General features: G+C 40.5%; 1 protein-coding gene across 2 annotated transcripts in view; it reads left to right on the top strand.

The window, feature by feature from the left end:
• The window catches only part of TBC1D2B (TBC1 domain family member 2B), a 30,848-nt gene extending 6,742 nt beyond the window's left edge, over positions 1-24,106 (top strand). For both annotated transcript variants that reach the window (XM_054168898.1, XM_009911393.2), the window contains exons 2-13: positions 1,197-1,350; positions 7,120-7,285; positions 9,713-9,870; positions 10,029-10,255; positions 11,191-11,583; positions 12,873-12,983; positions 14,028-14,221; positions 14,716-15,210; positions 16,935-17,052; positions 17,650-17,835; positions 18,781-18,902; positions 23,517-24,106. In XM_054168898.1, the coding sequence (XP_054024873.1) occupies positions 1,215-1,350; positions 7,120-7,285; positions 9,713-9,870; positions 10,029-10,255; positions 11,191-11,583; positions 12,873-12,983; positions 14,028-14,221; positions 14,716-15,210; positions 16,935-17,052; positions 17,650-17,835; positions 18,781-18,902; positions 23,517-23,712 (2,502 nt within the window). In that variant the 5' untranslated portion in view covers positions 1,197-1,214 and the 3' untranslated portion in view covers positions 23,713-24,106. The remainder of the gene's footprint in view (positions 1-1,196; positions 1,351-7,119; positions 7,286-9,712; positions 9,871-10,028; positions 10,256-11,190; positions 11,584-12,872; positions 12,984-14,027; positions 14,222-14,715; positions 15,211-16,934; positions 17,053-17,649; positions 17,836-18,780; positions 18,903-23,516) is intronic.

Here is a 24,106-nt window from a genome sequence, read left to right as displayed (position 1 = left end):
CTGATTAACTTCCTTGCATAGTGCTTCAGAGCCATTTGCCATAGGATGTTGTGGTTGTTAAAGCCTCACACAAGATAAAAATCTGTCTGTATGATTGCTAAACACTAAGATGGCGGATTGCTGAGCCAGAGAAAGCACCCTGGGGAAGCATCAGTTCTTGTTTGCTCTATTGCTTATGTTCAGTCTTGCAATTAGCTGCTCTCAGGGTCGGAATATGATGGTAAATAGTTCTTCTGTTTGACTAGACCAGAAGTGTGCTCCTATCAAAAATGAAGGCAGATCTGTGTCATTTATGTGCTTTGTGCAGCACTTACTGTACTTCCTTTGTAAGGAAGGTTTGTTGCTCTTGGTTCTTTTTCAGCTGTCCCCTGCACAGGTCCCTTCCTCCGTTGTAAACAAAACAAGAAACTATTTGAAAATAAGTTGTCTTTAAAGAGTGAACACAGTCATTTGCCCAAGTAATGAGAGCTTTTCATTGATAATGCCACCAAGTACCTGGGGAGAAGGTAGGAAAAAGTCTGGCTGAAAGGTAAGCACTCTGTGCTTCCAAGCTAAAGGATTTGGTCGAGTGTTTCTTCACAAGCACTGAACTTGTTCTTGAGTGTACCATGTTACTAGTGTCAGGTGCTTGTTCTAGACTGGTGGCTGAGGATGCATAAAACCGACTTCTCCAAGTGAGCACTTGCAGTGTCAGTTATTTAATCTCCTCTTAATATTTGCAGGCTGTCATTTGATGGACTTTGATATGACTCTTGGAGCTGTGATTCGTACTGAAGCTTAAAGATGCATTTGATTTCTTTCTGTCTTAGTACCTATTACACCTGAGTGTGTGTAGGACCTTTTATTCATGATACAGATTTGTCATTACATATTTAAATACCACTTTATTTGTAAAGTGTAAGATAGTGTAAGCTGCATTTCCTAATGTTTGAGTGTAAAACGGGGGGGGGGGGGGGAAGTCCATGTGGCTACTTGTAAAAGAAAGTGGATTTGACATGAAAGTCAGGGCTGTGCGTGTGTGCACAAGGTGCACCTAGTACATTGGTGGTTATTTCTTTTAAATCATAGCGATACCTTGCCAGTCTGGTAATTATTTGTATTGCCTTTTTTTAATTATTAATTGCATTTGGAATTACTACATTCATATACCAAAGATACAAAGTGATCTTATCAGTGTTCTGGTTTTTGTGTTGTAGGCTGCAACTCGTCAGGATATGACATACTGGCTTCAGGAACTTCAGCAGAAGAGGTGGGAGTACTGTAACAACCTTGACGCAGCAAAAAGGGACAGCCGAACTTCCCCTACACCAAGTGACTTTTCCAAAGGTCTTGTTGCCAAAGACAACCCTGGTAGGTTGAAAATGTGACTAAAATCAGCATGCCTGTTTCTGTTTGGTGTCAGTCAGCCCAAGGGACAGCACTGCAATAGAGAACAGTGTTAGGAAGTTTTTTGTCACATCTTGTTATCAAGTAACCACATGTAAGCTTTGCATGTGTTGATGATGCTAAAATTATTTAACATGAAATTTTGTGTGATTTCATACCTCTTACAAAACCTGCTGATTTCTTTAAAAAACAGATTTTTAGAAAGGACTGTGAGAAGTTTTCATTAAGTAGCCAAGTATGGTTTAGGTTAGCTAAGTTGTCTTTTAGTGATTACAATATCTTAAAAGCTTAGTGTGTTAAGTGGCTTGGGAAGGCTCTTGACACCTTATCATTTAACTTTCATGTGAACAAATTGAGGAAATGGAAGCTAGATGGAAATTTACCACAAGTCCATGCTCTCCATCAGACATGGCCCTGTCCTGTAGTCCATCTTTCTGCTGGCAGCACAGCTAGCTCAACTACAGCACTGCACATGTTCAGCTGCACAGGAGCAACAGGATCACTGTTGGCAAAAGGACCTCCCCAGACCATAGAATCGTAGAATTGTTTCAGCTGAAAAGTCCTGTGAGATCATCAACTATGACCATTCTCTAACTCTCCCAAGGGTGGTGCTAAACCATGGCCCTCAGCACCACATTTCTACCTCTTGGAAACACTTGCAGGGATGAGGATTCAACCATCTGATGGTTTGTTGATTCAACCACCCAACACCACCGTGGTGCAGTTCAGTAAAGCTATATGTGGGCTGCTGCAACTCAACAAGCAGATTGAGCCTCTCTAAAGCTGCCCCTTTTCCTCTTGGTGGGAGGAATAGCTCCTTTCCTTGGGAAACTTTCTGCTGAGCACACCTTGGTATCTTAGATACCACCTGCAGTTCTTAAGGAGAATAGATTTATTTTGCATTCTATCTAACCATAGTCTGTTCCTGTGGTTGCTCTAACTGTGATTTTAAAATTTCTTGCCTGATGGTTTGCACTGATACTATTCATTTGCTGTAATACCTTTAGCCAAGCAAAATAATTTTAGACTAGTAGACTACTGTCAGAGTAATAAAATTGTATCAGTGTATTACAGGAAGTTTTTCTGCATTTTTGACTGTATTGCTCAGGCGCTTGTGTGGTGTTTTAATTCTGGGATCATTGCAGAAAAGGATTCCATGCCAATTTCTGTTATCCATGAATAAGACCAAGTGAAATCCTGTTCTGTGCTGTTAGACATGTTAGTAAAGCCCTATTGGGTTTAAACAGTCTTCAAGTCAGTCACAGTTCATCAACAGATTTTGTGTTTTGTTGATTTCAATTTGCTTATACTGTAAACCTGGAAATGTAACGCTGTCTTCTTCCCCACCCTTCTGTCCTCTCCCCAAGTTCAGATCCCATGCTACAGCATTGTCCTCTAACCCAGTTTGCTGCTTTCATTTGAGAGCTGTCTGCTTGTGGCTGCTTGCTCAACCACAGCTGGCTTGAGAGCATGTGTTTTGGTAGAGGCTCAGCTTGATGTTTGGGCTGCAGCAATCTTATAGCTTGCCACTGCTTCAGAAACGCCCAGCCCTCCCCCTTACCTAGTATTGGTGCCTGTCTCACCGGTCCTTAAGCTAGTGCACAGAGTGCAACTAGTGGGAAACATCTTTTTCTTCAGGTTAGTTTTTGGCCATTGTAGCTTCCTGACATGGTTTACTGTAGGGACAGATGAATGCCAGGATTAGCCCAAGAGAATTGTTGGGAATGCAAAGTGGGATAGTTTGAGGACACCTTTCTGGCAGCAGTCTGCTTAGCAGCCTGTCAAACCATGTGCTGCAAGAACATCTGTGTTGGTGTGCAGAGATCTAACAACTTGCAGGTGCTGGCAATTTTACCAGGCTCTTGCTCTGTCAAGCTTTCTCATTTCTGTCTTCAGCTTCTCATTCTCTGCTATGTAGTCTCCCTTCTTGCCTTTTCTGGTGTTAGTGTGACCATGGGCTGAGTTAATTGAGTTGAAAAGTTAGCCAGAAAAGAAGGGTTTAATCTGCTAGATTGTTCAATGGATCAGGTGACTTTCAGAGCCGATGGAGGGGAGGGAACAAGGCATAATGTTTAAATGCAGGAAGGAGCAGGCAGGACTGCCCTCTCTTGGCAGCAGACTTGAATCAAATAAACTGTAATATGTAACTTGGCCCCAAATCTATGTTCTTGGTTTGTGCTGTTTGCTCAAAGCCTAAGTGTGGTGTGAAGTGAACCTGCTATCCCTGCAGTCTGTGTAGTGCTGTTCCCTCCCTCCTGCTCTGTGGCAGACCTAGCAATCTTAATCCACTCACTTCAGATCACCCATCTGATATTTGCCTTTCTCATAGATTGTTGGGCATCTTCTGTGTCAGCAGGCAGAACTGATTTGTGTTGTTTGGGTTTCCTTTCAGTTACTATTCAATCTAGCAAAGAAATGTCAAGGTGAAATGTGTGGACTGAGCAGGCCCATCCTACATGTAAACTGCGTGACGTGTAACTTGAAACTGCATCTGGAGTATCTCATTTATGAGGACAAATCTTAGTGATGACTTTCAACGTTGCCTGAAGTGTTTTAAATAGAGATCTTTTTGAGGAAGCTGCCAAGAACCTGAATGGCAATCCTTATGATTGTTTCTTCTTTTTAAACAAGTATTCCCAAAGTTTCCTATAGAGTTGGGAATTTGTAAGACTCTGTGTTGATGGAGAGGGACTGTTTACAAAGGCATGTAGCACTAGGACAAGGGTCAATGGTTTGAAACTAGAGAAGGGTAGATTCAGATTGGACATTAGGAAGAAGTTCTATACTGTGAGGGTGGTGGAACACTGGAAGAGCTTGTTCAGTCGGGTGGTGGAGGCCCCATCCCCAGAGATGTTCAAGGTCAGGCTTGATGGGGCTCTGAGCAACATGACCTAGTTGGGGGTGTCCCTGCTTACTGCAGGGGAGTTGGGTTGGTCCCTCCCAACCCAATGCATTCTATGATTCTGTGTGTCTTGTGGTTGTTTTTTATTTTAAAAAAAAAAGAAAAAAGTGAATTTGCATTCAGTGATGTGCTTTATGCTGAAGCACAGAAATTGGGGTGTTCTGTTAGTGCTTGAGTGCAGATGCTGTGGCTATTGTTTTAAATGGACAAGTAGTATCTGTTGTCAGTCCAGAGACAAAACTGATCACCGTAGTCTTCCCTGTTTTGTCCTGGTGTCTTCCCCCCACCCCAGTCAGTTCAGAAGTCTGGCATAACTGTAACAATTGGTACTGCTTTATGGATCAGGCTGGAAAAATTCTGAAGGCTGTTCAAGGTAGTGAAACATGCCTCAAATATTTTTTTGAAGTGGGCTGTGGGAAGGTAACATTAGAGAAGTGATTCTGTAGGATTTGTCATAGGAGCTGCCTTAGCATGGCTGTTAGTGGAAATCCATTCATCAGAAATTCATTTCTTGAGCAATTACTTGCCCTGGGCCACACTGTAAGGAGATTTGGTCATCTTCTGAAGTCATACAGGTAGAATGTTGGTGTTCCAGCCTGGTTTTTGGATGGGCATAAGATTTTGTTGGGTTTTTTGGGGCGGGGGTTGGGTTTTTGTTTGGTTGGGGCGGATTGTGAGTTGGGTGTGGGTTTGTTTGTTTGTTTTTCAGTTGAAACTTATTATGTTATCTTTCCCCTTTAATAGATGATGAATATGATAAAAAAATTAGTATTATCTAACTTAGCTGAATTTTTTTCAGCTTAAACAACCAAGGTCCAAAAGTGTTTGATAGGGAGTTAGTTGATAAGGCACTGCTTCATATACCATTTTGCAAGGATCTGAGCAATTTGTAGTGTTCATTATCTTTTGTTTGTTCCTCTTTATCACAAAATGTTCAGTCTTTCTACTTCTGATCCTTGGTATGGGCTAGGTTAAGTAAAAGTCTGATGAGTAATGGGAGGGTTAAAGATGATCTTAACTGCTAGTGCCAAGTAGTGGTCAGAATGAAGAGTGAATCACCAGTGTTAAACAGGGTATTGTGATTTCCCAGGGTTTTTCCCTTCCTGCAGGTAATGAAGTCAAGATGGCCCACTGTATTACTTCCTAATTACTTTCTGAGAATGTTCTCAAACTTTTTAAATCCACTTCAGTACTATTGGAATTATATGGAAAAGAGTCTGGAAGTGACATTTGAGCTTGTTTTTAACTCACGTGTTCAGTTTGTAGAAGGCCATAAACACTTTATGCTTCTCTATAATGCTCTTGCTATTCATAGTATATTCCATACTTTGCATTTCCTATTTTCTCTGCCTGCTGAAGGAGGGATGAGGGAGAAAACAAGATATCCAGCATAATAGAAACACTGAGGTAACATGGATACCACAGATTCTTCACATATATGTTGGGCAGTGTGCAGTGTTTGAGACCTAGCTAGCTCTGATTAATCAGCTTGGATCCTCTCAGCTTTATTAGCTCTGGCTCAGGGCTGGTGTTGGCTCTTGGCAGGTTCCTGTGGAACCATTCAGAGCCTGAATGCTTGCTAATATATGCTTAGTGGTGAACCTGAGCTGCATGGCTGCACATCTCTGTGCCTCATCTGTAGCCTTGCTGAAGCATGCAGGAGTGTTTGGCTGGGAGAATTTAGTTATAATTATGTTCAGCTTAACCAGAGCTAGTAAACCCTTGCTGATCTACTAGGTCTCTGGTGTGTCTGCAGTGCCCATGCTAATGTTCTTGGTTCTGGGAGTGCCCAGGCTGCATTTGCACAGAGCTGGCTGGACTCTGCAAAGCTCATTGACTTGAGCAGCAGTCACTTAGGATCAATTAACATTTAGGATGAAGCACACCCTGAAAACTGTGTCACAGTATTTTTGTGACATTGTTGCTGATTTAGGAGTTCTGATACATCTGAGCTTGTTTTACAAAGGGATTTTGTGGATGGGTATAATTAATCCACCTTATTTTTTATGACTTTATAGTTGCTTGATCTAGATGAATCAATATTGGCTAATTGAGATTGTAAATAATACTCCCTGAGCATCACATGAGTCCTATTATCAGAAATATGTGACTGCATTGAGAGCTCACTTGGCTGTTTTTAAAGTTTAGTTGAACATACTGTTTTACAAAGTTATGTTGCCATTTGAAACAAAACCCTGTCTACATTACTAGCAGCCTTAGTAGTGTATGACATTATATCATCACTGTTGTGGTGGTTTTAGGCTATGCCTTTTAAAATTTATTTACAGATTTCAAGCAGAAAAGTAGAAAAATATAAATAAATCACTATTGTGTGTAAAAAGGAAAGCAAAAGATTATTCTAAACAAATTCATTGGATAAATACCTAGTATGAGTTGTACCAAAACAATTTTTTTCTTCTTTTCTGATGTCTGCTATTTGTTTCACTCTGGAGAGATTAACGTGCTTGTCAGCTGGCCTTGGCTGAGCTGTTTAGTGAAGTCTAACCCACTGCTTTCTCTCTGTTTCTCTCTCTTGTGGGACAGGGGGAGCGGGGGGCAGTGGAATGGCTTCTCTGGTCTGTGACCTGGGGGGGGGGGGGGAGGGGGGCTTTCATGTTGTTTGCTAAATATCTGCATAGTACTGTAAATACTATGTATTTTGTACATATTCATTGCATTCCATCATAGAGTGTAGTTTTTGCTTGTAAATACAGCTTCATCTGCTTCTGAGTTGGTCTGGCTGGGGGGAAACTTCCACTTATACTTACTGAAAGTTTTGCCCATTTTTCTCTCTCATTTTTTCTTTCTTTCTTTTTTATTTTTTAACATAGATTTGAGTAGCCTAAATCAAAATGCTTCAGCAGAGAGAGCTAGGAATGTTCTAGCTGTGGAGACCTGCCCTACAGACCTGGTGGGGGAACAAGCAGCTTCCCAACCTGCACCAGTCCAACCGAGTGCCATCAATTTCTCTCTTAAACAATGGAGTACTGAAATCAAGTAAGTTGGGAGCATAAGAGAGAGTTATCATGAGATTATTAGTTGCTGGAATAGACTATCTCCTTGTGAAGGACCTGTGGAGGTGGTAGGTGGAGCTTGTTAGAAGACCTGGGAGTGATGGAGTGGATCAGTACATTGGATTGTATCTCTTCAAGTAAATTGTTTCTTTGTTCTACTTTGTTGTTTGAAGGGCAAGCTGTCAGTTAACTTCTCAGCTAATACTGTCTTTTATCCTTCCTTGTCTAATGGAGCTGCTAAATGCTGGCATTGGAGCAGTCACAGCATTTTGTGCTTGTGAAGTATTTTTCAGTAGTGAATATCAATATAAATCATTCTGGTTTTCTAAGGAAAAAAAATAAAAGCACGTGGCAGAGATTTCAAATTGGTATAGTCTAAATTCCTGTATCAGAGCCCTTCTCAGGAACAGCAAACCCACATCTTATCCCCTCATTTTTAATGGGTTTACTCTTTAGTATTAATTGCTTTAAGGAAAGCAGTCCTACTGGTTTTCAGCTCTCTTGTTACCACTTCTCAGTTTCTTTCTAAATGTTTTTACATTTTGCCCACATTGATGGATCTTCTACTGAAAGGTATTGCAGCCCACAGTGCAGAGTTGTAGCTTATGATGTGTTTGACAGACGCTATTGCTATAATTACATTTGCATTCTAGGTGGCAATAGTAAAGTAATTGGGGGGAAAAGGGTGGAATGTGTGTTTGAGTTAAGCTATGTATTTCATAGACTCATAGAATGGTTTGGATTGGAAGGGATGTCTGAAGATCATGTAGTCGAGTCCCCTCTGCAGTAAGCAGAAGCATCCTCAACTAGATCGGACTGCCCAGAGCCCCTTCGAGCACCACTTTGAATATCTCCAGGGATGGGGCCCCAACCACCTCCCTGGTCAACCTGTTCCGGTGTTCCACCACCCTCATAGTAAAGAAGCTGTTCCTAATACCCAATCTAAATTTGCTCTTCTCTAGTTTGAAGCCATTGCCCCTTGTCCTGTCACTGCAGGCTTTTGTAAACAGCTATCTGCAAACACTTGTTTACAATAACTAAAGTTGAAATGTGCTTTTTTACCTTTTAAAATCTATTTTCAAGTACTAATTGGCATGTAGAGACATCTAGTTCTGAATTCTTTCATCTTTATGCTGTCAGCTACTCATATCTCTTATTTATGCAGAATATAGACTTGGAAACTTACTGAATTATAACCTTACGTTCCATAATCATAAAATAAACCAAACCCCAAAAGCATAAAAATACAGAATGATTAGATTATATGATCAGATTGTGCATAGTTTACCCAATTGTACTTGTCAAACTGTGCTTGGGGAAATAAATACTGTATATTAAGTTCTACTACCTACTTCTAATCTAGTAGAAAACCATGAGGCAGTGGTGCTTTGGTGCCCTTAACAATCCTGTGCAAAACCTTTGAAAAATCAATCAGCAGTTATTATTCATGGGCCTAACAGCAGTTTTGGGAGCAGACTATAAGTCATTTGGTTTTCTTGTTCCTTATGATCTTTCAAGCTTTAAAAGGTGATGTTCAGACAGGCTTTAAATACTGAAGCTGACCAAGAGCAGAACAAGCAGTTGTGGAGTTGCATGGTGAGAGATCAGCCACTGTTCTGAGAATACCTTTAGAGATGCCAGGTGACACACAGTAATGTTGGGTGCCTTAGAAAATATGTCAGCCATGACCCAATTTCATCTATTTTATTTCAGTGGACATAAGTACTGACTTAATTGTTTGTGATTGCATGCTGGTTGTGGGGGAAGCTGGGTAGGGTAATCTTGCTTGTGAAATGTATTGTTCTTCCATAGAATTATCTGGCTGGAATTTAGAGGTTGCCTCTGAAATGTTCTTGCAGATAATTGGCATCATTCCACCCTAGGAAAGAAAACCTTTAAGGAGTCTGTCCTCAGCAATTCAGCTACCACAGGTCTCTTGGACTATCCTGTTTGACATTAATCCAGAATATGAAGCTGTAACATACATGCCTTTTGACTGCATGCTGTTCTGTTTAATGCTTGGCAGTTACCCTAAAATTCTAAGCTAGAGTAGCTGGTCAATAGAGATGCTGCTCCTCAGTCTTAATCTTGTTTTGTGTTTTCCCTACTGCTAAAACAAGGATAAACCAGGTTGACACTGAAGACTGTAGTGGTCTCCTCGATATTAACATGCTGTTATGGGGAAATAATTCTTTGGGTTTTGAGTCATAGTGCTGTTGATAGCAGGTGCTGTTTAGTAGGATGTGCTTTTTTTTTTTCTGAGTTTTTATGTGGTATTAGGTTTGTCTGGTTTGTAGCTTATTTTTACTTCGCACTGCTTCAGTGGCGGTGGTTGCTTGAAAACCCCTTTAATAAAAAGAATGCCAAGTGGAGAAATCTTTGTGACAGGAAGCTGCTGTCTTTTTCTCAGAAATTCAATGTCCTCTCTAAGAAAAGGAAATAATGAAAACCGCAAGAGCATCTTTTATACCACCGAAGAGTGGGAATTGCTGGATCCAACCCCAAAAGACTTGGAGGACTCGATGGCCCTGGAAGAAAAGAGGAAACACCTGGCAGAAGGAAGTAAAGGTAGGGGGAAAATGAGGCATGTTTAACATCGTTGTGTTGGGCTGTTTAAATGCTGCTTAAAGGCTAATTTTAATGAGCGTATTTTTAAAAGGAAGTCTGAATGCTTTCAGATGTCTTTTTACCAAGTGAACTGACCTAGAAGAAATTGTTTTATGCAGGACTGACTAGTTCAGCTTTTCCATTCGAATTTGGCCGCATTCCACACAAAACAAGGCGCCCATTAAAAGACATGATTGGATCGAGCAAAAGCCGGAACAGCAGCGACTCTTCTCCGACTGAGTGGTATGCTGGTAATGGCAACAAACTAGTCTCTGAACTGCAATTGAAGTATCAGAGCCAGCAAGAGGAGTTGGAAAAGCTAAAGAAAGATCTGTTGAGCCAAAAGGTAATTAAGTCTTCAGGCAAAGTGCGCAAAAGCAAATGGATCTGACAGGTGGTTGAGTTTAGCCTTTATGGCTGCCTAACTGCGTTGAACTGCTTGGTTGTCATAGAACAAGGGTGCTAAATGGCCCTTGTTTTACAGCTCTTGAAGATTAGATCCCTGAGCAAAACTTCCACTTGCACCATGTTCATTGACTTGGTTTATAGATCTTACTCTCTGAAGCTGACTTGCTCAGTGTCCTCTGTTAGGATCCTGGTTGACAATGACAGCATCTTTCACCCTTAGTACCTGTAATTACTGAGGAACTTCTGAAGTCCTTTTTTTCTTGGTTTTGTGTTTGGGGGGGTTTTGGGGAGTGGGGGCTGTTTTTTAGTGAGTTTTTGTTTGGTTGGTTTTCATTTGGTTTTGTTTGGGTTTTGGTTTTCCCCTCCTACATTTTCTGCCTGTTAGTGAGAGGTCAGTTAGTTACCTTTCCCTTATCCATTCTCTAATGTTACATATTGGGCTGAAGTCCTCCTCCTTTGTATCTTAGATTCATAGAATAGAATGGTGAGTGTTCTTAGAACAGGGCTTCTTAGAAGTAAATCTTTTCTAATTTACAAGTAGCTGCTGGGCCAGAACTGTCAACTACTCTTCTCAAACCTATTAGAGCCTTTCTAGGCAGGATCCTTAGCTCTGTGAAAGGTACTTAAGCTATTTGCATAGACCTGTCATTACTGTAAGGTGTTAGCCTGCTATAAATTCCATCATATGTTTATTTTTTTTTCATTCAAACGCCACCATGAAGTCTTTTATAAGCTTGTGATTCAGATGCAGAGCCCATTGCAAAGATTTCTTTTGCTTGATGTTAGATTTGTAAGTTGTGAGCCTTAGAAACTTAAAGCTTCATTATGGTGGTGGTCTTGTTGGTTTTCATTACTGTTATTTTTATTTCTCAGGAACTTGTGCGACTTCTGCAGCAAACAGTCCGATCTTCCCAATATGATAAATACTTCACAAGCCGTCTTTGTGAGGGGGTTCCCAAAGACAAATTAGAGCTCTTGCACCAAAAAGATGACCAGATACTGGGTCTTAACAACCAACTTGAAAAGTTAAATCTGGAAAAAGATAGTCTCCAGCAGGAAGTTAAGAACCTGAAATGTAAAGTTGGAGAACTCAATGAGCGTCTGGGTATGTTGATGGAAACTATTCAAGCTAAAGATGAAGTGATCATGAAACTCTCTCGTCAACTCAGTGAATGTGAGGACGTTACATCCTCTCAAAGTGGAGCAGTAAATTCTTCCATGGCCACCTGTACTAATAAGGAACTACAGGAGCTGGACAGGCTAAAAGTAAGAGCAGTGCCCCTGTCTGATGGATAGGGGAATCTCTACTCCCTGTAAAAACTTATTTTCTAGTCTGCTGTACTGTTTGAGAAGATCGCTACAACATTTCTCCAAGATCCTCATCAGCTGAGGCTTTCTGTTCTTGGAATCTACATTTTAAGCTGTTATGTCACAATTTAAATAGGATTTTGGTACTTTGAGCTGGTGTGTACATATATATTGCAGTTGTTGTGGAGAAGGAGTGGTATGAGAAATAAGGAGCAGGAAAAAGTAAGGGTAAGAGGAAAATAAAAGTATGGAGAAAAGCAACCAGAAAGCTTGCTTTTTTTTTTTTTTTAAACTGTCAAAAGTGAGGAAACAAAGAACATGTGGAATGGCAAAGGCAAACTACCAAGGAGAAAAAGAAGTACAGGAAAATGTTTAACTAGTGCTGCTCCAGATGTTATCAATGCTTTTCATTTTCTCTAACCTATTTGACACCTATGTGTCAGAAGTTCTTAATGGAGCTACTGAAGTTGCTCTAAGCATGCTTTGTTGTCTTTAGATAAATGTTGTATTCCAAACTCATTAACATTCCAAGGGTTTTGGAATATGACTGAGTCATGTAAAATATGTATGCACTTCCATAGTTTTCTGTATCTGAGACTGGGAACTTTTAGAAAATATAACTGAAACTAGTAATCAGTGGCTTTGGCAGAAAGCTTGTAGGTGTTGTGGAGTACTGTAATTATTGGGAGGGTACCAGCATGTCCTCATCCCACAATCTCAGGTTTCAGAGTTAATATTTGTGGCCTGGATCTGAGTGGACTACTCAAGGAAAGTAATTACTGAGGATGTATGTTTTTGTATGGAGGCAGACATCAAACTGTACTTTAAATGAGGACTGTTGAGGGTAACCAAACCACTTATATTGCTTGTTGTGTGCTTTGCATTTGGCTGCTGCACAGCACCATGGCCTCCCTGGTGTGTTCAGCATGTACTTTTCTGTTCTCCTCCCCACTGCTGCAGCCTTCCAGAGTTGAGGCTGCCTTCTGCAGGGAATGTAGCACTGGAAGAGATGCAATGAGGCACAGCACTGCCCTTTGGTCATCTTTGGCATTTGCGTTTGACTTACATGAAGATTAGAAATAATCCTTAGTTTGATCCTGTGTGGGTTTATTGTTTTGGGTGGAGTTTTTTGACGATAAGTCTTAGTAGTAATTGCTTGTTCTGTATTCTGAGGTATACTTTCTTGTCGATATTACCTCTTTATAAGATATTTTTCTTAAAAATCCAGTTTGCTTTTCTCTCAACAGGACAATCTTCAAGGTTATAAGACCCAGAACAAATTCTTAAATAAGGAGATTTTGGAACTTGCTGCTCTACGAAGAAATGCAGAAGCAAGAGAGAGAGAATGGCAGGCAAAGGTCAGACTAACACAGCATCTTTCTCATTTTGTCAATGTTTGAAGCAGTTTTCAAAAATTCAGTTGTAAATCTACACATGGAATAGAAATGTGGACCAGAAATGTAATACTTAAATGTATTAAAGGGGGGAAAAAAAAAAGGCTAAACCAGTCCTTGCAGACTAATCTTTCTGAAAGATTTATTGAAAGAAGTAATTGACTTCAAAATTGTGTTCAGCAGTGGAACTTCTGTAACATACACACAGGCATGTATGCAAAGTATATGAATGGTAGCATGTGTAAGGATTTGATATGTCATTGAGTAGAGCTTTCTCCTGAGTATGAGGGATGACTACAGTGTGGTGAATGCAACTTGTGAAGGGTGTTTCTGTATAGATGGATTTGGATGTAGAGAAGTTGCAGTTAACTGATAATTTCAATTGCCTGGGGCTAGGAAAAGTGCACACACACTCTAGGTGAGGCAAGACAGCTGTGGCTGTGGTTTGGTGGGGTTTGCTCTGTGTTTTGGAAATGATGCCCACAGTAGCCAGGTCTGAGTGATTTTATTTTTTTTGGCACAGAAGTATGTGTTTACAATTTGTACATGGTATTGCTTAAGTCCTATTTTCAGAATGCCATTTAAGTTCTTTTTGTTCAAACATGCATAGATTAAAGCTGTTAAGAGCACAAAACGGTTGAGTTGTGCTTCATATGATAATTAAAGTTTGCTCAAATTTTCCACACACAAGACCATGTGTTAGAAAACTCTCTGATTCGCTCTTGTGCCTCAAAAGCCTTTCTGTTAAAAGCCACAACTATCTGAGCTTTCTTTCCCAAGTACTTCCTATCTAGAATTTTACAGTAGTGTAATAAAATGGATGTGTAGTTTTTATTTTCCATGCATAAGGGTTGCTTTATGTTTTCTGGTGCTACAAAAAAGAGAAAGCAGAGCTAACTGGTCTTGTCTTAAAAGTTTTTAAGCCACATAAACTAATATTAAACCAGATTTTAAGAAAGCCATAGTACAAGGTAAGTTTCTGAAGACTTCATGTATTGTTTTCTGCAGTATACCAGCTTGGAAGCCAAACTCTGTCAGATAGAAAGTAAATACTTGATCCTACTTCAAGAAATGAAAACTCCTGTTTGTTCGGAGGAACAAAGTCCTGCTCGCGAGGTCATCACACAGTTGCTGGAAGATGCCCTGAAAGCAGAAACTAGTGAACAACCAGAACAGGCCTTTTTCAAACCTCATCTGGTCAGGTAATTTGGTCCTATTAGAGTAGGTCAGTGGGCCCAGTTCCTGCTGGAAAACAGGCAATGGGGTATATTTGCAATGGGGTATATATACCCTTCATGGATAACAGTATCATTATGAAATCCTATTGGCTGTACCAATACATTTATTGTTTGACTTGAGATAAAGTATAAAATTTATACTCTAATGTTGCCAGATAGCTGCTGAGATGAGCTCTACTGAATACATGGGTTTGTATTCAGACTTGTCTATGCTCTTAAATTGCTTTATCTGTGTTACAAAATATATTGGGATATGAATTCTTTTGTATGTGAAATTAGAAAAACAATTACTAAAAGATATACTTTAGAACAATGTTTAACAATTGTTGAAACTTAAAAGCTATGGAGAGTGGCTGGACAGATATTTGAAGTGATTTTAGGATGGGAACAGGATGAGTTACAGGGCTACTGAACTCATTTTTGAAAGCCTTTTTGTTCTTTTTTTCCCTCTATTTCAGTGAATATGATATATATGGTTTTCAGACAGTCCCAGAGGATGATGATGAGGAGAAACTAGTAGCAAAATCACGTGCTTTGGACCTGAAGTCCCTTTCTCTTAGTGAAAACCGAGAGATCTCCACAGGAGTAAAATGGGAAAACTACCTTGCAAGCACAATGAATAGAGAGATGATTCGCTGTGTGGAACTGAAGAATCTTATTCGATCTGGAATTCCACATGAACATCGTTCCAAGATATGGAAATGGTGTGTCAATCTGCATGTTAAAAAATTCAAGGACAGCACCGTTCCTGGGTACTTCCAAACCTTGCTTCAAAATGCTCTGGAGAAACAAAATCCTGCATCTAAACAAATTGAGTTGGATCTCTTGAGAACTTTGCCAAACAATAAACATTATTCCTCCCCAACATCTGAAGGGATCCAGAAGCTACGAAATGTGCTGCTGGCATTTTCCTGGAGAAATCCCGATATAGGATATTGCCAAGGGCTCAATAGGTAAGATTTTGCAAACCTGGAGTTACATCTGTGCAGTGAAATGCTTAATGGGCCTTTCAAATCACATGTATAGCAATATGCTTTTGGGCAGCTATTAGCTTTATGGGTTGTATATTCATAATGTTTTAGTAAGTAAAAAAAAAATTAAAACAAAAAATTCCAAACATAGATGTGAAACCAGAAGACCTGGATCATGAAACTTGTAAAATCAGCTTGGCAAAAGGACTGGAACTGTAATTAATTACTGAAATGTTGTATATTGCCCTCATATTAGTTGTAGGGTATCTTTTTGGTTTTGTGTGCAAAAATGTTTTAGCTTTTTTGTAAAGGCCACAGATTAAAACATTTCTTTCAGTGTCTTCTATCAGAATGTCAGTAATGAATTTAAGGATGATTCTCATGTTACAGTGCTAAGAAAAATTTGAAGTCATTTCCCCAAGTAGTTTTGCCACTGTGAGATCTGTAGTGGTATTTGAAGCAGGTGTGTTAGTGTAAGAAACTTCTCAAACCCATGATCGTGTGCAAGATGGTATCTACAGTATTATAACTTAAGTACTAGAACTGAGTAAAAGACTTTAGAACTAGTGCACCTTTATTATTTGAAACTGCACCAAGGAAGTAGTAGAATAGAGGCAGTGATAATGTAATAGAGATAGTGTGCCTGTAGTAGAGGTAGTGGATAACATAGTAAGAACTTTTCTGAGTATTCATCACCAGCACTTACATCGTGTAGGTAAAGCATACATTTCTAGTATTAATATTGTTGCTGACACATCAGAAAATGTGTGAAGAGTACAGCTGTTGCAGACTTGGAGCAATGTCTCTGGTGACTAGGTGTTAGAAATGCTTTTGCTAAATTTGAGCTTCCTGTGTACCAGCTGTTTCTCCTGGGTATTTGTGGTTTCACTGTAAATAATTCTGCATTTGGGCATACTTGCAGAAGTCAGAAGCATATTAGCAATTTATTCCATGATTTAATCATCTACAGTTTTTGAAGTGTGGTCACCTTATTCAGTAACATCAGAAGCAGTTTGTGTAGTTACATCCCCAAGTAAACCAAGTTTCCTTGGAGAAATACAGTGAAGATAACTTTTCGTATTCAAATAGCTATCGGTAACATGAAGGTACCTCTTTTATTTCTCTTATGTAACACTCACTGGAAATGGGAAAACCAGGAATATTGTTGACGCCTTTTTTTGGTTTGTTTACTACTTTAAGAAGTACTTAGAACAAATTTAGTCTTTGAAAAAAATAATCAAGGCCTTTCCTCAAAAACAATAGTAGATCAAGACAAAAGTGTTACTTTACTTTATACTCAATAAGGTAAATAAAACTTGTTAGAAGGGTTCTTACTAAACTTAAATGTGTGTGAAATGCAAGAACCATCTGTTCTTTTTCCACTTCAGTAAGGAAAGACAAAAGTTTGGGAGTCAGAGTAGTGTATTTAGGACCTGGGAGTTCTCAATTATTTTACCTTAATTCCTGGAAAAATGGTGTCTGGCTACTTGGCTTTTGCTTTTAGATGTTTTACTGAACTCAATAAAAATACTTGGCCTGGCTGAGAAGACAGCTCACTGTCCCATCTTAATTAACAGTTTTGCTGTTTAGTGCTCTCCTGGTAATTTGTCACTGCTGAACAGAAGCAAAGGCTTTATTGTAATTGTTCTAAATCTATTTTGTGATGCTATAATAATATTTTTCTCCCAATAAACCCTTTTTTTCAGATTGGTAGCCATTGCACTTCTGTATTTGGAACAGGAAGATGCATTTTGGTGTCTAGTAACAATAGTTGAAGTTTTCATGCCTCGTGATTATTATACTAAGACACTGCTAGGATCTCAGGTATGTGCTCTGCTAAAATAAAGGCTGTTCATGTAAACTGCAACTTTCCTTGAAAAAATTCCCTTAAAACTGGCTGATAGGCCTTTCTGGGGGATGTGTTGAGTTGATAGATGTGAGTTCCAGGCACCAGGGCCCTTGTCTGGACAAGGACTGCCAGTGCTAAAATAGGAGTTCCGTGACTTGTTTGGAGCTCTGGTCGTTAACTCCTTTTGCATTAGCTTTGCAACACTGAACTGATTTATCATTTCTTTCCTTAAAATGGGGGGAGGACAGGTGGAAATGCTTTTTACAGTACTGTGAGCAGTATACGATGTAGTGTTTCTCTGCTTCCTGGTGAGGCTCTGTTATGTGCTGCCTCCTCCCTTCGAGTCTTTCCACAGCTTGTTCACTGCTCTGGTGCTCCTACACCAGTGCAGCGCTGGTGACCTGTAGTAGGAGCACAGGATCTGCAAGTATCTACAAGGCTAGGGGTGACTTGGAAGCAAAAGATTTCCTGGGTTAATTCATGAAGAGTTTGCACTTAGAGATTAACAGCCCTTCTTTGACATATGGCATTATTGCTCCTAATTTTACAATACATATTTGTTATCTCTTCAGGTTGATCAGCGAGTATTCAAGGATTTAATGAGTGAGAAGCTTCCACGACTGCATGCTCATTTTGAGCAATACAAAGTTGACTACACTCTCATAACTTTCAACTGGTTCCTGGTTGTATTTGTGGACAGTGTGGTTAGCGACATCCTTTTCAAAATCTGGGACTCCTTCTTGTATGAGGGACCAAAGGTGAGCGGAATGAGATAAGTTGCTGGGTTTTTTACCAAAGGGAGGAAAGGTGCATAAACCAGTTAAAACATTTTCCATGTTATCTGTGTTCTTCAAGTTATAAGCTTGAGTTACATGGAAGAATTCTAAATGTTGAACATTTTCCTTTCAGCACCTACCTATTTTTTACCTTTGAACAATCAAGCTACAGGCAGTGTTGTTTATGCCTACATGCAGCTGTCAATCAGTTTTAAGTAGTATATTAAAATAAGAGCTACTCATATAAAGAAGAAAACTTCAGTAAAGGAGGCAGCAATTAGAAGTATTGAAAAGACATAAAAATCAGTTGCAACCAAGTACTAATGTTTAACTTGCCTCTGCCACAACTAATTGTTTTATGTCTGCAGATTAGAAGTAGTACAAAATACAAGCAATGACTATCTGAGCTGTGCTCTCATAAAGGGTGGGGATGAAATTTATGTGTGTTTCATACTTATTGAACTGCAGTGAAATTAAATCCATGCAGTAAAAAGAAAATCATTGGGCTGCAACACAGTAATAACACTAAAGCAGAATTAGGCAGTTGGAGAGAAAAGAGGGAGTTGAAGTGTGTTTTCTTGATTTCTTGGTGGTATCATCTGAGTGTTCTAACATGCTGCGGTATTTTGCTTGTGTGTTCATTCATATCAGTTTTAAGCTTCATGGTATTTGTAAAGGCAGCCAATATTATATTCTGTGTAGAAGTGCAGAGCACTTTGTCTTCATTACAGGTCACAACAGAAGTTTTTTGCAGCTTTTGGAAGTAGGGCAGTGAGTGGCAGGGAAGGGGAGGTAGAGGGGCATGTGATGAGATAGTTCAGGTGCAGCCTGTAGAAGAGTAACACTTCTGAGTTCCTAAGACATAGTAGTGAGAACCAGTGTATTCTTTTCCTGCTAAGAACTAAACTTTATATGTAATTTTGTCAGGTAATATTCCGATTTGCCCTCGCACTTTTTAAATACAATGAAGAGGAAATCTTAAAACTGCAGGATTCAATGTCCATTTTCAAGTACCTTCGATACTTCACACGCACCATACTTGATGCCAGGTGGGTACCTCAAACTTATATGCAATTGAAAGACTGGTAGTGGGGCATATTAGTAGTATGTCATGTTTGTTTTGTTTAATTTGTATCTAGATCTTAATTTAGATATAAGGCAACAAGAGATGAAACCAACTACTGAGATTTCTCATGAGTAGTTTCATCTAGCAGAGGCAAACCCACAAGTGATGAATGCATAGGTTTAAATTTTTAGGTCTGATAGAGATTACTTTGCCATGTTGGTTGTGTTTAGCAGTTGTGTCATGGTAGCAACACTTAATTTCATGGCAGATACAGCTTACACTGTGAAATGTTTGACCATAAATAAAAACTCATCCTGGCTCAACTGTGGAAAATGTGAGCTGTCACCCGCTAGATTTTAATCTCTTTTGCATTATTAGTTCATAGGCTAATGTCATGTAACTCCAGCTGATTTCAAGATATAGTCTGAAGCAGAATAAATGGACATCAGAGAGTCTGCTATTCTTTAGTCTTTCACAGGAATTACAATTTGTAAATTAAGGTTTAATGTTTTCAGGGTCATAGTTTCAAGACTATGGATTAGCAAATTAATCTTGAAAAGTCACGTTGGCATTGGCTTAAAGTCCAAAAATATTTTGCACAGATACTAAAACTCCCTGATTCTGAGTTTAGTATAACTGGAATCTGAGGTGTTCCTTTTTACTGTAATAAATTTGATAGGAATTTAAGTGTGGCTTTTGGCTCCTAGTGCAAGAGCTGTTTATTGATTTTTATTTCCTGTGTTTCTATTTTGAGTGGAGAGAAGTTAAAACTCAATAATCTGACTGTGTTTAAAAAGAATTGCTGGGACTGATGCAGGGGGAATGCTCTTCAACAGATTAAATGGTAAAACTCTCGCAGCAGATGTTTCCTCTGCTGAAACCCCTCCAAAAACTCTGGAAGAGGAATTGCATGTTGCTTTGTATTTTGGCACTCCCCACTTCGATTTGAAAAATGCTGGGCAGTTGTTGTTCTCAGCTGCTTGTGACCAAAATAAATGCTGACTCTGATTCCAAACCTGGGATGACAGACAAGTATGTACTTGATGTTGGGGAGATGGTGCACACGGGGTTTTTTTTTATACAAAACAAGAAATGAAACCAATGTGAGGATATTTTATAATCAGTAAATGGGCTTTTTTATAGTTTATAATCAAATGTGTTATGTGTAGTACCAGTACTACCACAGCAGTATCACCAGAAGCTAAAGATGGAAAACAAAAGGGGGAGAGGGAGGAGGAAAATAAATTGAATCTTCTTACCTAATTTGAACAAAATTTTTATATTTAATTGGAGCTTCATATTTGGCTTTTCCCTTCCTTTGCCAATTATATAACAGAAATGATGACTTGGCTGTCCTGTCTAAACTTCATGATGCTAAAATAAACTATTTAAGAAATTTCTAATATTGCTGAAAGAGATCTTATTTTGGTGTTAAGAAAACGAGCCAATAGGACACCTTTGGCAGGTAGTGAGTTCAGTCGAGGACAGAATTAATGCTTAAAAGTATTTACAATACAAACACACTCTGCTGGTCTGTAAATCTGTTTTCGTTGTGTTTGAGGCATGGAAGTTGAAGTCGTGGCATAGTGCCACCTAGAGGACATGAGTTTGCCTGCTGGAACTGATAAGAGCGTGATTCAAACCACCTGGTTTCTTATGCTGCCATTTTCACAGTATCACAGTATCACAGTAACTAAGGTTGGAAGAGACCCCAAGGATCATCAAGTCCAACCTGTTCCAACAGACCTCACAACTAGATCATAGCACCAAGCGCCACGTCCAATCTCCCCTTGAACACCTCCAGGGACGGCGACTCCACCACCTCCCTGGGCAGCCCATTCCAATGACGAATGACTCGCTCAGTGAAGAACTTTTTCCTCACCTCGAGTCTAAACCTCCCCTGACACAACTTGAGACTGTGTCCCCTTGTTCTGGTGCTGGTTGCCTGGGAGAAGAGACCAACCCCCACCTGGCTACAACCACCCTTCAGGTAGTTGTAGAGGGCAATGAGGTCGCCTCTGATCCTTCTCTTCTCCAGGCTAAACAATCCCAGCTCCCTCAGCCTCTCCTCATAGGGCTTGTGCTCAAGGCCTCTCACCAGCCTTGTTGCCCTTCTCTGGACACGTTCAAGTGTCTCGATGTCCTTCCTAAACTGAGGGGCCCAGAACTGGACACAGTACTCAAGGTGTGGCCTAACCAATGCAGAGTACAGGGGCACAATGACCTCCCTGCTCCTGCTGGCCACACTATTCCTAATACAGGCCAGGATGCCATTGGCCTTCTTGGCCACCTGGGCACACTGCTGGCTCATGTTTAGGCGGGTGTCAATCAGCACCCCCAGGTCCCTCTCCGTTTGGCAGCTCTCCAGCCACTCTGACCCCAGCCTGTAGCTCTGCATGGGGTTGCCGTGGCCAAAGTGCAGCACCCGGCACTTAGACTTATTAAATGCCATCCCATTGGACTCTGCCCATCTGTCCAGTCGGTCAAGGTCCCTCTGCAGAGCCTTTCTACCCTCTAACTGACTAACATCTGTTCCCAACTTGGTGTCATCTGCAAACTTGCTGATGACTGACTCAACCCCCTCATCCAGATCATCAATGAAGATGTTAAAGAGGATGGGGCCCAGCACTGATCCCTGGGGGACGCCACTGGTGACTGGCCGCCAGCCGGATGTGGCACCATTCACCACCACTCTCTGGGCTCGGCCCTCCAGCCAGTTCCTAACCCAGCACAGAGTGTTGTGGTCCAAACCACGAGCTGACAGCTTAGCCAGCAGTTTACTGTGGGGGACGGTGTCAAAGGCCTTGCTGAAGTCCAGATAGACTACATCCACAGGCCTCCCCACATCCACCAGACGGGTCACCTGATCATAGAAGGAGATCAGGTTGGAGAGGCAGGACCTGCCCTTCCTAAATCCATGTTGGCTGGACCTGAGCCCTTGGCCATCCTTCAGGTGCGCAGTTATTGCCGCCAGGATAATCTGCTCCATCACTTTCCCTGGCACTGAGGTCAGGCTGACTGGTCTGTAGTTTCCAGGTTCCTCCATCCGTCCCTTCTTGTGGATGGGGACCACATTGGCCAGTTTCCAGTCACCTGGGACCTCTCCAGTGAGCCAGGACTGGAGGAAAATGATGGAGAGCGGCTTGGCCAGCTCGTCTGCCAGCTCTCTCAGCACCCTAGGATGGATCCCATCCGGTCCCATGGACTTGTGGGTGTCCAAGTGGCTCAGCAGGTCCCGGACTAATTCCTCATGGATTTCTGGGGCATTACACTGCTCCCCGACCCTATTACCCAGCTCAGGAGGCCACTCATCCTGGACTCCTACCTTGCTGTTAAACATTGAGGCAAGTACAAGTTTTACAGCATCAGAAATGAAACAATACAAGAGCATGTAGAATTATGTCTTTCCTGATGTGGACAGAAAATTCTGAAAGGTTATTTTTGTAGAATTCATTAGACAGACGTTATTTTGCACAGAATTTGTAAGTTAAAGCTCTCTGGTGGAGAAAAGTCTCTGCAAACCTGCATAATTATACTGTAGGTTACAGAGTGTCACAGTGAGATGTTTTTCTGCAGATGGAAATTGCATTCGATGTCATGCTGTGCACAGGTAGAAAGGCTGTTGAAATATGTTCTGTTTATAAATAGCAGGAAATAGTTCTTTTAACTCAAATATGCAAACATAGGGAGAGTTTAGTCTGAAATAAACAGTCCAAGTAAATTTTCTTAATAGATATTCTAGCTTATCAGATGAGCATAAGTTAAATTTCAGTTCCCCTTAGCAAATAATGAGTGGTGGTGTGTGTTTTGGGTGGGGGTTATTTTTTGGGGGGTTTTGGTTGTTTTCTTTTGGGTTGGTTTGTTTGTTTTGTTGGGTTTTTCTGTACACATCAACAGTAGCAATGCTACTCAATGTTAACTCTGTCTTTGGACTGATTAGGCAGACCAGTGACTAGTTTTGCTGTGGCTGAATGACAGGATGATGCAGCATGACACTGGAGTGTGATGGATACTCTTGTGGTGCTTTGCTATGTGATCTGACAAGCTCAGAGATCCCAGTGCTCCAGCCAGCAGAATTGCAGAGCTTTCTCACTGTATCATAAAGTTTGGCTTGTACAAGTTTGGTATTATCCTTATCTATATCTGTATTATCTCAGGCTTTACCTGGTATGTTATACCACTTCATTGTCTTTGACAACTTCTGCTGAGTGTCCTGGGATTGAGCAAGCTTCAGTGAGTGGTAGGGAGGAAGTTACCTGGTCTGTAATTGGGTAACTGGATGTGCAATTATTCAGTCTAGCCAAAAAAGCTTTAATTAGCCAAGCTTACATCTTCTATTCAGTGTTGCAAAGGTTGTAGGCTTGCTGGTGGCTTTGTGAACTGTTGAACATTTGATAAGACTTTGTCATTTGAAATTACCGTAAACCTGGAATGCTCTATGGAATTTTCTTGCAGTGCCATCTGAGACCTGTCAGGTATGTGAAGGAGACCAGTGGTATGAGCCATATCCTAAATGTTTTATGGATGAAGTCCAAAACTGATTTTTAAAACCAATCAAATAGGAAGTGCTGTCTTCTAACTTTGTGTAATCCTGCAGGAAATTGACTGCTATTGCTTTTGGAGACCTGAATCCCTTTCCATTACGTCAGATCAGGAACCGGAGGACCTATCATCTGGAGAAAGTGCGTCTTGAACTAACTGAACTAGAAGCCATTCGTGAGGACTTCCTGCGTGAACGAGACACCTGTGTGGAAAAAAGAGACCTTATTAGTGATGATGAGGAGGATAGCTGAAGCTACTCAACAAAAACTTCTCTTTGGGATTGTGACCAAAGTGAGTTACCCTCCAAAACACCTTATAAATCCTGTCAAACAGAATGTAAAGTAGTTGCTTTTGGAAATATGCAGGACAGATTTCCAAACCCCAGCACTTTCAGAAACACTGCATTGTATGGAGGCCAAACACTCTGTTTACATTTATGTTCATAGATTTGTATGTAGAGCACTTAGTATCAGTCTCAGTTTAGTCATAAAGCTGAATCACCAGGTGTTCTGCAGTGCCATGTTAGTGCCTGTATGTGAAACAGTAAAGTGTATCCTCTGTTTGCTACATTCATTGCCAGTTGGCTTTCCCCCTCCCCCACCTCTAGTGCAGGTTCAGTGTGGGAGGACATCTTGTTTTTTAGTC

This window comes from Dryobates pubescens, chromosome 17 (genome assembly GCF_014839835.1).
Source record: "Dryobates pubescens isolate bDryPub1 chromosome 17, bDryPub1.pri, whole genome shotgun sequence".
NCBI classification, from domain to species: domain Eukaryota; kingdom Metazoa; phylum Chordata; class Aves; order Piciformes; family Picidae; genus Dryobates; species Dryobates pubescens.
This window is presented reverse-complemented; position numbering and strand designations above follow the sequence as displayed.